Source organism: Sus scrofa, chromosome 4, assembly GCF_054392235.1.
Source record: "Sus scrofa isolate SSC_HxYL_T2T_F1_AM1 chromosome 4, Sscrofa_HxYL_maternal_Yorkshire_Landrace_v2.0, whole genome shotgun sequence".
Lineage (NCBI taxonomy): Eukaryota > Metazoa > Chordata > Mammalia > Artiodactyla > Suidae > Sus > Sus scrofa.
Genome location: NC_139386.1, coordinates 116637919 through 116655091, shown reverse-complemented (window position 1 = coordinate 116655091; position 17173 = coordinate 116637919). Strand labels below are relative to the sequence as shown.

Sequence of the window (17173 nt, the reverse complement as noted above, 5' to 3'; positions counted from 1 at the left end):
CGGTACAGCAGGTTAATGATCCAGCGTTGTCTCTGTGGCGGTGCCAGTTCAATTCCTGGTCTGATGCAATGGGTTGAGGATCCAGCATTGCTGCACTTGTGGCATAGGTCACAGCTGTGGGTCAGATCCCTGGCCCAGGAACTTCCATATGCTGCAGGTACAGCTGAAAAAGAAAAAAAAGAAATTTTTTTTAACTTAGAAGGTTTCGGGGGGAGCAGAGGCTAATATAGGTACGTACCTGCCATCCTTAATCAGAAGTTTTTATGTAATTTTATCAGAAAAGTAAAATAACAGGTTTTTTTTAAAATGTTGTTTCTGATTCTTGATCATATATCAGTGGTCTCAGGGACAGGAACATTCAGGTGCCCTGAAGCTCAGCATATACCTGAAGGGTCCAGACATACTGGCACATTAGTATATCTGCATCCTTTTTTTTTTTTGGAAAGCTGCAGAGGCCACAGCTGACACCTTGTGAGGCCAAGAATTGTTGAGAAGGAAGCAACAATTTAAAAAATTTTATTGTTTTATTTTTTCTTGCTTGTTATTCTCATTATTTACTGATTTTTTAAAATTCACTTATTTTTGAGTGTACAGGTAAACTACTGCTTATCTTACTGGGGATGTCTGAGGTTACCTGACAAACACCTTCAGACCCATCCTTTGCCAAACAGCTCTCCTTCTGCCTATGTTGTGACCATATATAGAAATTGCACCGGAGTTCCCGTCGTGGCGCAGTGGTTAACGAATCCGACTAGGAACCATGAGGTTGCGGGTTCGGTCCCTGCCCTTGCTCAGTGGGTTAACGATCCGGCGTTGCCGTGAGCTGTGGTGTAGGTTGCAGACGCGGCTCGGATCCCGCGTTGCTGTGGCTCTGGCGTAGGCCGGTGGCTACAGCTCCGATAAGACCCCTAGCCTGGGAACCTCCATATGCCGCAGGAGCGGCCCAAGAGATAGCAACAACAACAACAACAGAACAACAGCGACAAAAGACAAAAAGACAAAAAAAAATAATAATAAATAAATAAATAAATAGCACCCCTCCTGGATTTCTAGAAACTGCTCCAGGAACACATATACATTCTCTTCATATCCTAATTCCTTAAGTCACCTAAAGATTCCCAATGAGAAAAAAAAAGAACTAGTTATCACAGTTAAACCTATAATAAATACACGCCCTCCATTCTGTGTGTCTGTTTATACGTAAACAAACATGCACATGCAAACACATACTTGGTTTTTTACATTATATTTGTCTTTGTACTTCTTGTTCTAGGATTTCTGTGCGTTGATGGAGAAATCTGTAAAAAAAAAACCTGATTGGTCCCGATACAAATTCATTTTATTCACTGAGGCAGCTACAAGTTGGCTCCCTGTCACATCCACTCTCTTCAACCTTCATCTGAACTTAGAGCCCGTCCAGCATTTGCTGTCATCCTACAGTAGTAACCTCACCTGTTCCTTTCCTAAGAAAATGAAAACTCTTTAACCCGAGCTCTCTTGCCTTTCCCTTTTGCTTTCTGCAGCTTTATCTTTATTTTTGCCCCCTGGCTTTCTCTTCTTCCCCTGTTAGAGAAATAATTACCTTTCTTTTCTAAGAGAATAGTAAAGGGAATAGCATGTGCAAAGGCCTGAAAACTTGAAAGAACAGCATTGTTGGAAGAAATAGGCAAATGGGCCTTTGTGTTAAACAAGCCTGGCTTGAATGCTAGTTGTGCTACTTCCTACCTAAATGACCTTGAGTTAGCATCTCTTCTTGTGCTTCATTGTCTTTACCTATAAAGTGAGAATAATGCCAGCTACTTCCTAGGGTAGTTGTGAGATTAAGTAGCATGTGGTAGAACGAAATGCCATTTGCAGCAACATGGATGGATCTAGAGATTATCATACTAAGTGAAGTAAGTCAGAGAAAGATATCATACGGTATCACTTATATGTGGAATCTAATTTAAAAATGACACAGAAGAACTGATTTACAAATAGACTCACAGATTTCAAAATCAAATTTATGGTTACCAAAGGGGAAACATTGGGAGGAAGGATTAATCAGGAGTTTGGGATTAACATATACACACTACTGTATATAAAATATGTAACTAACAAGGACCAACTGTATAGCACAGGGAAATCTAGTCAATATTCTGTAATAACTTATATAGGAAAAGAATCTGAAAAGTAATGGATATATGTGTGTGTGTAACTGATTCACTTTGATGTATACCTTAAGCTAACACAACATTGTAAGTCAACTGTACTCCAGTAAAATTTTTTAAAAAGTAGCGTGTGATAAACACTCCATAAGTGGTAGCTGCCATTGCTCTTATGACTGGAATAGGAGTGAAATCGTGACCGTAGTTCATTTTAGAATGAGTATTTTTTATGTTTTGTCTCTTACACTAACTATAAACTATAAGCCCCACAAGGTTAGAAATACTATCATTCTCATCTTCACATTTTAATCACCCAGCACATACTTATCACTCCTAGTGTATGTAAACAAACGTGTGTTGAGTGAATGAAGTGTCATTTGTATTGACTAAATTGGTAGGTAAGTAAACTCACTTTTTTTCAGTTTCCCATGGCTAATTAAAACCTTCTAAAGATTTTCATATCACATTGTTAGGACTTTGTTTTCTCCATGTCTCACTGTTTCCAGACCCTGGCTTTTAATATATCATGTTTGCATTACAGACCTGAGTGAAAGAATGTGCTTTTTAACATGTTGTCAATAATAGATATTAACCGTTGTTTTTGTTTTGTTTTGTTTTTGTTTCCCCTTCAGGGAGGTGGTGCAAGCAAACTGTGTTCACTGGAAAAAGAAGTTCTCATTTATGTGCAAAATGAGTGCAAGTGCCGCCACAGGCATCCTGGATCCTTGTATCTACAGAGTATCTGTGAGGAAGGTATAAAAATAGCCCATTACTTCTCCCCTTTCAGAAACCATAATTAGTTCCATAATCACTGACTCACTTTATTTAGCTCTACTTTATTGTTAGAGCTTATACACGATTTCACTTCATACTTGTCGCAGTAATTTAAATTACGGTGACAAATGTGAAGAATATGAAGTTACAAATTAAAACATAACAAGAACCTTCATCTCATCCTCGCTATACATATAAGTATTAATCTGATTGTATTAGTTTGGGGGCTATATATGTCTGTATCCTGCCATTCAATTTGTATTTGTTATGCATTGTTTTTAGGGACTTTTACCTATTTTGTGTCTAAAAACAACCCTGAAAATGGTGTTGTTTTTTCCATTTTCAGGAAAACAGGCTCAGAGAGGTTGTTACTTGTGCAAAGTCACAGAGCTAATAAACAGCAAAGTAAGAATTCAGGCTCACATTTTTCTAAGGACTTGTTTTCTTTTTTTTGTTTTTATAGATTTCCTTTTCATATATCAGGTTGAGGCATAATACCAATTATCTACAAAAATAGCCGTCTCAGATTGGTTCAGCTTAATGAGTCTATGATCCTGCCTTTTTTGGGTGAGAAAGAGAAAATCATTAGGAAACTACTGCTGGTGAATTAAACTCCTGGCCTTAAAATGTAAACTTTATGTTTTATTTTATAAACATTTTTTAAATTACCAAAGTAATACCCATACATGTTGTAAAATTAAGTAGAGAAGTATTTAGAATGAAAAGCAAGAATCCCTTGCCTCATGCTTTTTCTTTGGCATCCTTCTGTATCCGGTAAAAAGTTGTATTTTTAGCTTTTTTCTTCTGCTTTTTGAGTGAACTGATAGCGCTCTGATATCTGTAGCTATATTTTAACTTCTCTTATATTGCTTAATCTGCTCAGTTAAAATATTACTCAAGTACATGTGTACATTTTATAGGCTTTAATAAAAATAGATGTCTAAAACAGTCATTTGGAGCAGCAATAATGGAAAGGAGCCTTCCTTGAGGGAAGTATGGTGCAGTGATCGTGTTTATGGCATCATGTTGACCGGGTTTGAATCCCGAATTTGCTGTTTCTTAACTGCGAAGCCCTAGGCAATTCCCCTAACTTTTAAAAAAATCAGTTTCCTTTTCCAAATAAGGATATAATAACTTCCACATGGAGTTATTAGGATTCACTAAGATAAAAGTAAATTAGCCTACTTTCTTCCCTTCCTACCTCAATTCCTGCTGTGGCTTTTACATTGAAACTTTTTCTAAGTGGATTTTAAATCATGATTTTTTGAAACATGATCTATCAGTCTTTGGATTTTAAGAAAAAGAAAATATGAAACCAAGTTATAGTAAAACACAACTCACAATCTTTTTTTTCCTGCTGTTTAAGGTAGGCCTGTCCATCTGAGTTAAACCAGTTCCTCAGACAATAGTGGTTTGGTATATTTGTTAAGGCATATATGATAAGCTGCTGAAACAGAGACTCAAATATGCAGTGACTTAAACAAAACAGAAATGTATGTCTCTCTTGAGTAATTGCCCAGGGGTCCCTGGCTGGTAGAGCAGCTCTGCCATCTTCCCCATATGGTGCCCATTTTTAGATCCAAGTAAGTTGCTATAGTACCGTTGTCTCTCTACCCACGAGAAAATAGAAAAAGCCACAGAAAACAAATGCATTCCTTTTTAGGGCGTGACTCAAAAGTGATGGCCATAGCTTTTGCTCATGTCGCACTGGTTATAACTTAGTTACCTGGCCACACCAAACTGGAAGAGTGGCTATCAGATTCCAACATTAAAGAAGGAAAGAGTAGATGTATATGAACGTAGCATTCTCTTGCCATGCTTGGTAAATGGAAGTATTTACTGAGCTTACTCTACCTTATCCTGTCTAACTATTACATAAAAGAAAGAACCCATAAAGAAAAATCATAAAACTCAACTATATATGGACCCCCAGCCATTAAAAAACTCAGCTGTGTAAACAGTTTCTGCATTGCAAAAAAATACCTTAAGCAAAGTTATTAATTGGGAAATATCTGCAAATCGTGTCAGAGGACTAATTTCCTTAGTATAGAAAGAATATCTTCAAATAAATAAATAAGAAAAAGATGAAGATCTCTTTTAAAAAAAATAGGCAAGGGACAGAATATACATTTCACAAAAAGGAAAATGTACATAGCTTTTAAACATATAAGTTAGTCTCATATATGTTAAAATTACAAATAAGATTCCCTTTTTTACCTATAAGTTTGACAAAGATTAAAAAGTTTGATAATGTGGGAGTTCCCACTGTGGCTTGGCAGAAACAAATCTGAGTAGTATCCATGAGAATGCAGGTTCAATCCCTGGCCTCGATCAGTGGGTTAAGGGTCTGGCATTGCCATGAGCTGTGGCGTAGGTCACAGACACGGCTCAGATCTGGAGTTGCTGTGGCTGTGGTGTAGGCCAGCGGCTACAGCTCCGATTTGACCCTAACCTGGGAACCTCCGTATGCCACTGGTGCAGCCCTAAAAAGACAAAAAAAAAAAAAAAAAAAAAAAAGTTTGATAATGTACTCTGTTGCTTAGGACATAGGGAAGCCATCTGTTACCAGTGAATAAGTATATAAGTATGTGAATGCCTATAATGTGCCAGGTACTATCTAAGGCCCTGAAAAGACAGTGGTGACCTGGAGGGAGTTCCTGCTGCCAAGGACAGGAACTGGTTGCAAATGAGCAGAGAGTGGTAGGAATGCAGAGAGTTAGCATGTAAACAAATAAGATTATTTAGATAGTGATAAGTGTTACGTTATAAAATACACTGAAGAGATAGAAAATAACTTAGGAAGAGAGATTGTTCTAGAAAATTGGAGGAAGCATCAGTGATGACTTTTGTGAAAGGTAACATTTAAAGGGGAGGCACCCAGGAGTTCCCATCATGGCTCAGTGGTTAATGAACTCAGCTAGTATCCATGAGGACGTAGGTTCGATCCCTGACCTTGCTTAGTGCATTAAGGTGTAGGCCGGTGGCTACAGCTCCGATTGGACCCCTAGCCTGGGAACCTCCATGTGCCACCGGTACAATCCTAACTAGACAAAAGACAAAAAATAAATAAATGAAGGGGAGGCACCCATGTTAAAGATCTAGGGAAAGGCTATTCTAAAGGAGCGGGTCATTGCATTAGTCAGCAATGCAGAGAAATGGAATATATATATATATATTCATATATATGAATATCAAATATATAATCTCTGCTTTATAGTATATTCAATATAGTATATTCAATAGAATTATATATAAAATTTACTATAAGAAATTGATTACACAATTATGGAGGCTGGGAATTGCCACAATTTGTCATCTGCAAGTTGGGGACCCTGGAAAACTGGTGGTGTAGTCTGGAGTCCAAAGCCTTAAGAACTAGAAGAACCAATGGTATAAGTCCCAGTCCAAGTTCAAAGGCCCAAGGCCTAGTGTGAGGGCAGAAGAAGACCATGTCTTGGCTCAAACGGAGAATTCAGCCTTTCTCTGTCTGTTTCTGATATTCATGTCCTCAGCAGATGAGGTGATGCCCACCCACATGGGGAGGGCAGTCTGCTTTACTCGGTCAACCAATTCAAGTGTCCATCTCATCAAGAAACACCCTCACAGACACACTGAGAAATAATGTTTAACCAAATTATCTGGATACCCCATGGCCCAGTCAAGTTGACTCATAAAATTAACCATCACAAACCTGAAAGTAAAAAGGCCCTTTGTTAGTTTGCTAGGGCTGCTGTAACAAAGCACCACAAGCTGACTGGCTTAAGACAACAGAAATGTATTGTCTTACACTGGAGGCCAGAAGTCCAAAATCAAGATGACAGCAGGGCCATGCTCCCTCTGCAGGAGCTAGGGGAGAAACTGTTCCATGCCTTTCTCCTAGTTTCCTACCAGCCTAAAGCCTTCCTTGACTTGTAGATACATATCATTCCAGTTACATACTGTCTTCTCCCTTTGTGTCTTTGTATCATCTTCTCTTTGTGCATGTCTGTCTGTATTCAAATTTCCCTTTTTTTAAAGACGCTAATCATATTGGAGTAAGACTTCATTTTAACTTGATTGTCTATGTAAAGACTCTCTTTACAAATAGGGTCATATTCTGAAGTACTACAGGTTAAGATTTCAACATATCTTTTGAAGCAGCACAATTCATAACAGGCCCTGAGATTATAATAAACCTAGGATTTTATGCTTCTGAAACTAATGGACCAGCTTGTTACAGACGATACTTCCCTCTGACAACAACCGGAAAAGCTAGGGAAAATATTAAAAATAGCTGCTTCAAGGCATCAGAAGCTGCCAAGGCAATAGGAAGAGGCTTAGAATCATAGACAAGGGAAGCGTAAAGAGATGAGCCTGACATTTGGCATTGCTTTTACCCTCAAAGCATTGGCTAAATTGTAAGCAGTTGCTAAGGAGCTGAGCCCGAAGCAGGGATGAAGAGATAGAAGCTGAGCTGAGATTCTGGCAGTTTTGCAGGACTAAAGGGACAAAAATGGAGTCTAGGGCCCACCTGAAGAAGGAGCCTTGGTAAATACCTCAGGCTTTTTGTTGGAATTCCCTAAGAGTTTCAGCATAGAAGGAGAAGTATAGTGGCTATAGATTGACCCTTACAAGGACTGAAACTCAGCCTCCAATCAGCTCAATCACCTGACCTTACTACTTACCAGAGGCAAATGTATATCTTTTCTGGAGGAGGAGAACATTATTCTGAGCCTAAAATTATTTCTTCAATTGATCATGCACAAAATTTACAAAGCATACTGAAAGACATGTCTACATAATCAAAAGGAAAAATATGTACTAAAAACAGACTCGTGGGCATTCTCTTGTGGCACAGTGGGTTAAGGTATTGTCACTGCAGTAGCTTGGGTCACTGCTGTGGTGTGGGTTTGATCGCTGGCCCAGGAACTTTCACGTGCAGCAGGTACAGCCAAAAACAAAACAGACTCATGGAACACTCAGGTTTGGAGAAGGTCTAAGACAAACTTTTTACAATAATTGTAATTAGTGAACAATATGGGAAATTAGAGAACTAGAAACTATTTAAAAGATCAGCTAGAATTTTAGAACTGATAAATACAATATAACTAAAAGCTGAGTAGATGAAACTGAATCTCAGCAGATGTATTTAATAGCAGTTTGTCACAACTGAAGAAAGCTTTGAGAAATAAGACAGAAGAAAATATCCAGACTAAAATCACAGAGAGGAAAAGGGTGGAATACACAAAACAGAGTGTAGGCGTGGGAAGCAGTGTAAAAGGCCGACGTATATGTAATTGGGCCCTAGAAGGAGAGATGAGAGATTGTAGCTGAGAATCTTCTAAAACTGATGAAAGATACTGAGCCACAGATTCAAAAGTGCTATGAATCTTATGCAGGATAAACAGCAAATCTGGAATGTTTTTGTTGTCGTTGCTATCGTTGTTGTTTACGGCTGCACAAGCAGTATACGAAAGTTCCCAGGGCAGGGGTTGAATCCAAGCTGCAGCTGTGGCAATGCCAGATGCCTTAACCCACTGCACTGGGCCCGGGGATTGAACTTGCACTTCCTGAGCTGCTGCAATCTGATTCTTAACCCACTGCACTGCAGGGTAACTCCAAATCTGGCATGTTTTAAGATAGAAGACCCTCCTGGGTGGAACATGGAAAACATAGGGAAGTTCTTAGAAACATTGGAGCAGGTAGGTCCTTATAGGAGTTTAGATTTTATTGCAATATTATTTGGAATCAGTTTGAAGATTTTAATGATCTTATAAGATCACTTTTGCTCCTATGTGGAGGATGAATTGCAGAGACCACTTGGGTTGGGATACTTCAGGTGAGGAATCGTTATATTTTGGCATGGAGTTCTAACAGTAGAGGCAGTATGATTCAGGGTGTGTTTTGAAGGCAGACCCCCCCCCCCCAACTAATGGATTTCATATGGCGAATGAAGAAAAAGGAATTGAGAATAACTCTTAGACCTTTTGCCTGCACATATAGGAAGGTGGTTGTGCTCTTTAAGACTCAAAGTAGAATAGTTTCAGAGGTAGATAATTAGAGATCAGTAGGCCTGTTTTGGCCATATTAAATTTGAGGTGTCTATGAAACCTCAGGTGGACATGTTATTTAGGCATTTAAAATACTAATCTGGAACTTAGGGAAGAAGTTCAGACTAGAGATAAAGATTTGAGAGTCATCAGTATACAATATTTATTTAAAACCGTAGACTCAAACGGGATAAGCCAGGGAGAAAATATAGCCAGAAACGACAAAGAGGCTCTAGACCAAACCCTTGGAGATGGTATAGAATTACCTAGCAGGTACAGGAAAGGAGCAAGAATTCATATATATCACTTCTTATATATACTTTTGGCCAGACTTTTTTGTGTGTGTGCATACCCGAAGCATGCAGAGCTTCCACGGCCAGGGATCAAACCCACACCACAGCCGTGACCAAACCCACAGCAGTGACAATGACTTTTGGCCAGCTCTTAGTCACACTATCATAGTACAAAAAGAAAGTGGAAAATGTAGTCAGTTACTTTATTTGGGGTAGCCAACACCTGACTAAAAATAGAGGATTCTCTTATGGAGGGGGGCAGTGTGGATGGTTGGGGTACACCGCCCATTCTTCCCACAGAGGTTGAGTAAAGGAGTGGGCCCTGCAAGACAGAGGAGCAGCCAGTGAACTAGAACTAAAACTAGGCAACTATGACACGATGGAAGTTTAGAGACAAAAAAAAAATGGTATGAGAAAGGAAGCAGAGCGGCTAGGCCTGTCAAATCCTGCTGTGAAATTAAGTAAGATGAATACAAAGCCCTTGGCTTTGATGACAGTGGAGATGGTGGGTAATCCTAGGAGCCACTGCAGAGGGAAAATGAGGGCAAAAGCCCAATTAGAGTAGATTGACTAGAGAGTGGGTTACAGCAAATTTTGATAAGTCTTCTGAAGTGTTTGGCTGTAGAGGGGAGCAAAGAAAAGAGTTAGTAGAGACAGGGGTCATCTGGAGAAAGGTTTGTTCTGCTTTGTTTAATGAAAGATGCTATTAAGGATATAACAGTGGGAGTCCCCGCTGTGGTGCAGTGGGTTAAGGATCGGCGTCTTGGGTTAGGGTCTGGCATTGGCCTCAGCTGCAGCTCAGATTCAATCCCTGACCCAGGAACTTCCATGTGCCATGGGTGCGACCAAAAAAAGAAAAAAAAAAAAAAAAAAAGGATGTAACAATGACCTAATAAAGAGGGAAAATTTGGTCATTCGTAACAGGGTAGATCTGGCAGCATGGCCACAGCCTGACCAATGGGGCAGGGACAGCAAATACTCATGAACAATGGATTATGTCTCAACTTATTTAAATTCACCTCTTTAAAGATGAAAATGGTAGGTAATGCATTACATATCTGGTTTATGAAAGATGAGACAACTCCCTTCAGCAAACACAGTTTTAAAAGTGAGTGAGGAGAGGAAAATTTGGCCCTTATTTTCATGGCACACAATACAAAGTACATATACAGTGTGCTAGTCCATATTCTAAGTGTTTTACACTTAATTCTCGCATCTTTGTGATGTCCTAAATCCAGAGATTTAGCACATTAATGTAGTTATATATTTTAAAGTAAAATGTTAAGAAATAGTATTTTTTCTTATTTTTTCACTTTTGCCAGTCTTACTCATATTAGGTAAGCAATGCGAGAGTTTCTACTCCACTACCACGGAACAAGGCTATGTATGTTAAGTGGAAAAAAGTAAGATAGAGAATAGTATGTATAGTGTGCTATCATTCGAGTAAAGGGGGAGAGTGTGTGTGTGTGTGTGTGTGTGTGTGTGTGTGTACACATGCATGCATGTTATATATGTGTATGTACATACATGTACATATATACACATCTTTTGGACAATTCCTAAAAATTGATAGCAGTGATTCTCTATAGGATGAGGGTTTCCACTCTTGTTGAAATCTTTGTACAATGGATTATTAATGTGCTTAACTAAGTAATTTAACCTTTCTTTGGTGATTCAGGTTCTTGCAATTTGTCCAGGATACTTTTTGGCAATTTATTCCTCAGCAAATGGATTAAATATTAGCTTATCTTCTCACCATTTTTGAGATGCTAATAATAATTTTAAAAATTCTGGTCATTTGCTGGAGAGGGGGCATCCAAATAGTTGGATGTGAGATCATCAGAATATTAGTCTATATTTGCCAGCATGTAAATGTCTACTTCAGAATTATTTGGCATATATATAATTTTAAATCTTTAACTGTGTGATAGCCTTATAGTGTTTTCTATCTTTGGCAGGAATTAAAAGGTGGAAAAGCTTATGCAAAGGTAAGTCTGTTTTCTTTAACTCTTTTGGACTTTGTAATATCACTCATTGCTATTTATAAGCTTAAAAATGAAATGGTTTGCTTTTCTAGTTGCTGTTCAAGTTTGGCTGTTTTTAAATATAACAACTTGGAGAGTGAATTGTTGAATACAATTAATTATAGGCCCATTCTTTCTAAATGCTGATTATGGGATGTTATTCCCAAGTTTCAGCTTCCTTACTGGGAGATGATCTCTGGTTTGCATTAAACAATAGTGGCTGTAGATTCAGTCTCCCTTGGGACGTATTTCAGTCCCCCCAACCCCCAGTGGAGCGGGACCCCCCTCTGGGCTCCCTTAGCACTCTGTATAGACATGATCAACACTGTCCTTTATACTTTTACTAGCTATGTGGAATTACCAGTAAGTGTGCTCACTTTTTTGCTGTATAGAAGGAACCAGTAGTTAATACCACCTGATACCCACATACCCTGTTTTATTTCCAGTCTCTGTGATGGTCTTTCCATCAATCCAGTCATCTAAGCCGAGAACCAGGGCCCTGGTTTCAACCATCAAATCTACCTAACTCCATAAACTAGTTGCTCGCAATGTCAGTTAGGATGCTCTTTGCTACAAGTCACAGGAAACTCTCCTCACCTAAGAGATTTTTTTTCCATCTCGTAAAGCAAGTAGATATGAGATAGAGCTAAAAATATGAGATAGAGCTACTCCAGGACTGGTTAATCCACTGACTAAAAACATCATCAAGAACCCATGTCACTTTTCTCTTTGTCTTCTTACATTCTTTCTGTGATGGTTTGGTCTTTAGTCTCTGGGTGACTGGCTGCTCAAGTGTTAACATATGACAAAACCCAGCTGATTCTCCATGTGTGACTTTTTTTTGAGTGAGAAAACTTTTCCTAGATGCCCCCTAGAGGATTTCCCAGTACCTTTGACTGGCCACAACTGGGTCATACACCTACTCCTAAACTAGTCGTGGGCGGTAGGAATGGATTGCCACAGTTAACTTAGACTAATTACAGTTTAACAGTCAGCAAAAGCTTGGCTTACTTTCCTTGTGCACCTGGATGAGCTAAGACTGGACACTTGAATAAAATCAGGACTTGCTAGCAAGGAATATCGGGGCTTTGAATGGTGGGTAGGCAAAAAAACAGGGTCTGCTGTGATTGACACATCTTGATTTCTCCTTTCTAAAAAGCTTTGAAACCATAAAATCTGCATTGGCCTCCTATCTTGTTCTCTGCCTCTATTGTCTCCTTCCAGTTCATTCCCTGTGTTATTGCCAGGGTGATCGTTCTAAAATTCAGAAATAATCCTATGCTTTCCCTACTTTTAGCCCTTCAGCTGCTCTCTATTGCCTGTAAAGGAAAATGAAATGAGAAGTCCTTGACCTAGCATATTAGACCATCTTGGTGGGTAAATCATATCTGCACCTGCACACACATGCACACACTCAGCCTTGTGCTTCGGACATACTGTCTCAGAAACTTCCTCGAGTGTGTCGTGCTGTTTAGTCTCGTTGCCTTGTGACTTGATATTTTCTGCCATGTGTGTGCTTCTTATGAATCATGAAAACCTCAGCTTAGTCATCCCTCCTCACTGAGAAATTTTCTTTTCCTCTCTTTCTTGTAATTGTGCCTTCCTCCATTACAGCCCTTATTCTTTTTCATAGGAATATGTTTCCTTTTCTGTCTTCCCTTGAGTTCCCCAGAGTTCCCTTGTGGTGCAGCAGGTTAAGGGTCCAGCATTGTCACGGCAGTGGCTTGGGTCGCTGCTGCAGCATGGCTTTGATCCCTGGCCCAGGAACTTCCTCATGCCACAGGTGCAGAGAAAAAAAAAAAAAAAAAAGAGGAACTATGAGCTCCCCGAGAATAGGAATGAGTTATATTCCTAGTGCCTAACATTATCTGGAATGAAGATGCTCAAAATGAATTGCCAGCTGAAGGAAGACCCACCACAGAGATACCTAGAATGTGTATGTATATGTGCCATTTTAATGAGACAGTTATCTCAGTGACGCCAAAGAGAAAATCATAAAGAAATATGGACTCTCTCATACCACGGTGGAATGTAAACTCTTTCAAGACAGTTCTCCTCTGTCCTGTTCATCACTGGTTTCCAGTATCTAGAATAGGGTCTGGCACATAAAAGTTACCCAGTAAATGACCTTAATGCTTTCTTAATGACCAGATTCTTTTTCTTTAAACTTGTGTTTTGTTTAGTTAACACTGTAACAGTAACATTCCAACAGTGGATGATAAGCCAAAGGGCTATTTCTTATTCAAAAACATGTGCATTAATTGCCTGCCGTGTGCCAAACATTGTTCCTGACACTATTCTAAGTACTAGTGATACGGCAGTGAACAAAATCTTCAAAAATCTGTACCTTTCCGGGGCACACATTCTAATGGCGGGTTGAAGGAGGGAGACAGACCATAAACAAATAAATATGAAAGGGGATGTACATGATGTGGTGGAAACTACAAAGAAAAATAAAGCGGGAGTTCCCTTCGTGGCACAATGGAAACAACTCCAACTAGGAACCATGAGGTGGTGGGTTCGATCTCTGGCCTCACCCAGTGGGTTAAGGATCCCGCGTTGCTGTGGCTGTGGTGTAGGCTGACAGCCGTAGCTCCAATTCGACCTCTAGCCTGGGAACCTCCATATGCCATGGGTGCAGCTCTAAAAATCAAAAAAAGAAAAAGAAAGCAGATAAGGGGTAGAGGGTGACAGCCAGAGGGAAGGGGAGGGAGGAGGCAGGCATGTTTTAGAATGGTCAGGGAGATGACATGTGCACATAGATCTGAGTGGAGTGAGGAAGAAGCCGAAGAAGATCTGAGAGAGAATGTCTCCGGCAGAAGAACAGGAAGTGCTGAAGGCCTCAAGCTGGTCTTGGCATCAGCAAGGAAAGCAACTTTGTGGCTGGAAGAGTAAATAAGGAGAAAAGGGGGACATGAAGCTGCCGAGGTAGCCATGGGCAGAGGCGCCAGAGACTGTCAAACAGAGACAAGTCGCTCAAGGAGTTTTGCTCCAAAGAGGAGCAGAAGAAATGGTACAGTAAGCTGGAGAGGGATGCAGGGTGAGGTTTGTTTTCTTTTGTCCATTAAGATGGGAGAAAGTCCAGTACGTGTGCGCGCTGATGGGAGTGGTGCAGTAGAGAGGGGCGAATTCCTGAAGCAGTGAACTTGAATAGGTGAGAGGAGAGCACTTGGCCCCAGACGCGGGCACAGCCAGCTCACTGACAGTAAGTGGGAAGGTGAATGCGGGACCACAGATGCAGGCAGGTGAGTGCACGTGGCTGGCTGTGAGGGCTTGTGGAAGTTGAGTGCTCTTTGGATTGCTTTTATTTCCAAGTGTCATAGGAAGCAGAGCTTCAGCAAAGAGTGCGGATGGAAAAGATGTTGGAGGTTCCGAGAGAAAGGATAAGGTATGAAATAGGGCGTGTGGATGATGCCTGATCACAGAGCCACAGGAGTCTTCACAGGTTCATTTGAACATGGCTTTGCCCGGGGCGTGTCCAGGCTTTTCTGCTGATTTCTTGGGCCCCTAAGAGGCAGTAAGACTGGAGCAGCCATGCAGAGAAGAGGTAGCTGTTACCTGTAGTTTGCTGTGTTCCTGACCTCCTGCCTTTGGCGCTCATGGCCCTTCAACTGGTCTCCTCAGTTCTTCTTCTTCATTCTCTGTGTACCAATTAAAAACCGCTAAAATAATGCTCCAGCCTACGATTAAAATCCTCCTCTTGAATGCCATTCGTATATGCCCACTGCAGGTTTTAAAGCATTAAAGCAGGCAACTTAAAATCACAGCAGGGTTTGAAGTGTATGATACTTTTTATTATATATTCAGGGAGAAGTGCTTAATTAATTGCAAGCTCAAAACATTTTTTGTAATTAAAAGACTGTATACAGAGTTCCCTGGTGCCTCAGTGAGTTAAGAATCTGGCGTTGTCACTACTGTCGCTGAGGTTGCTGCTGTGGTGCAGGTTCCATCCCTGGTCCAGGAACTTCCACATGCCATGGGTAAAACCAAAAAACTTTTACATGACTTTTAATTAGTCATGAAAAATAGACTCCATTGTTCCAAAAATAATGGGAGTTCCTATTGTGGTACAGTGGAAACAAATCCAACTAGTATCCATGCGGATGCGGGTTCCATTCCTGGCCTTGCTCAGTGGGTTGGGTTCCTGCATTGCTGTGGCTGTGGTGTAGGCCGGCAGCTCTAGCTCCAGTTTGACCCCTAGCCTGGAAGCTTCCACATACTGTGGGTGTGGCCCTAAAAAGCAAAAAATAATAGTAAGCAGGAGGATGGGTTTTTGTACCACTTGGAAATGAGAAATAGGGTTGAGCAACATCAAAGGAAGGAATCTTTGGTAGCATCAGAAAATGGGGACCATGGAGTTCCCGTCGTGGCGCAGTGGTTAACGAATCCGACTAGGAACCATGAGGTTGCAGGTTCGATCCCTGGCCTCGCTCAGTGGGTTGACCATCCGGCGTTGCCGTGAGCTGTGGTGTAGGTCGCAGACGCGGCTCGGATCCTGCGTTGCTGTGGCTCTGGTATAGGCCGGTGGCTACGGCTCCGATTAAAACCCCAAGCCTGGGAATCTCCATATGCCGCGGAAGCGGCCCTAGAAAAGGCAAAAAGACAAAAAAAAAAGAAAAAAAAAGAAAATGGGGACCAAACCTGTGTAGTAGTGAGAGGAAGGAGTGGGTTTGAGCTGAGCTTCTGGGTAACAGCAGAGAAGGTTGGTGTGGGGAAGGGGGGGAAGACGACTTCCTAAAGAGCAACTCAGCTTAAGGTGGAGGAACCTGTGCCAAACAAAGTGTGTGAAATACTTACATCATTTCGTTGTGGGGTGGAGACTGAGAACTTGACAACCTATGACTGTCTGCAGTCACCAGTGGTTAACTGGGAACAGACCAGAGCAGGGAAAGGGGCGTCGAATCCGTTTCCTGCGTGTGCACGTGGCCGTGATCGACCTACTAGTATTTCCCGCAGTGCAGTGTGGGCGTCACTGCTACTTGCACTGATTTCAGTTATGTAATATGCATTATTTTACATTAACAGTTATATATTTTAATGGGTACAGAACAATGTATTTAGCAATCAAAGCTATAGTTTCAAAGACCACATTACTTAAGACAGGCGTAGAACAGGTAATACATTTTTGCAAAAAGTGAGCCAATTTTTAAGACCTGTTAAGCAAAGAATAGAACAGGTGTTCTTCAGTTGGCGAAAATTGCAAACAACTGAAATTTGAGACAACTTGGCTAGAGCATAGGTTGAATGTTTATTTTAAAGAGAATATGATAGAAGCCTAGCAGATATTCTATTAATATAATTCTCTTTCTTTTCATAGCTGGGCTTTGCAGATCTCAACCTGGCAGAGTTTGCTGGATCAGGAAATACCACTCGTCGCTGTTTACTGGAAGGCTACGATACCAAAAATACAAGACAGGATAATTCCATTCTTAAAGTAAGCACGTTTCCAGATTTACATGTCAACAAATGAGATTCTCTGCCTTTAAATAAGCATAAGCGTATAGTGTCAGGGGCAAGGCGGGAATCAATACTGAGATGCATAAGCTGACCACGCCACCGAAACACTCGCCACCTGGGAGAAAAAACTACCCAAGTCACGGAAGCACTGAGAAGTAACAGATGTTCCTAAGGTATTTCTCTGTGGTGCTGTGAGCATTCAGGGAAGAATCCACACAACCACTGCAGCCTAAGGGCTCATGGAGCGGAAGGAGCATCATAAGTGAATACCTTACAATGGTTATAGCTCCCAGGAGTGATTTCCCCCGCAGCTGTGGTGGATACATAGAAGTCACCAGGTTCTCTCGCAGCAAGTGAAGCGGCAGGCGCAACTCACATTGGGCATTTGCCCTCCTATTTCCAGGCACCTTCAAGATCACATATTCTGGGGAACCCAGAGGGAACACACT

The 17173-nt window shown here is 40.8% G+C and overlaps 1 protein-coding gene across 1 annotated transcript in view; it reads left to right on the top strand.

The window, feature by feature from the left end:
- Window positions 1–17173, top strand: part of EEIG2 (EEIG family member 2) — a 75014-nt gene that overhangs the window by 31000 nt on the left and 26841 nt on the right. The window contains exons 2-4 of the mRNA XM_021090109.2: window positions 2780–2900; window positions 11202–11231; window positions 16585–16701. Of these exons, the coding sequence (XP_020945768.1) occupies window positions 2780–2900; window positions 11202–11231; window positions 16585–16701 (268 nt within the window). The remainder of the gene's footprint in view (window positions 1–2779; window positions 2901–11201; window positions 11232–16584; window positions 16702–17173) is intronic.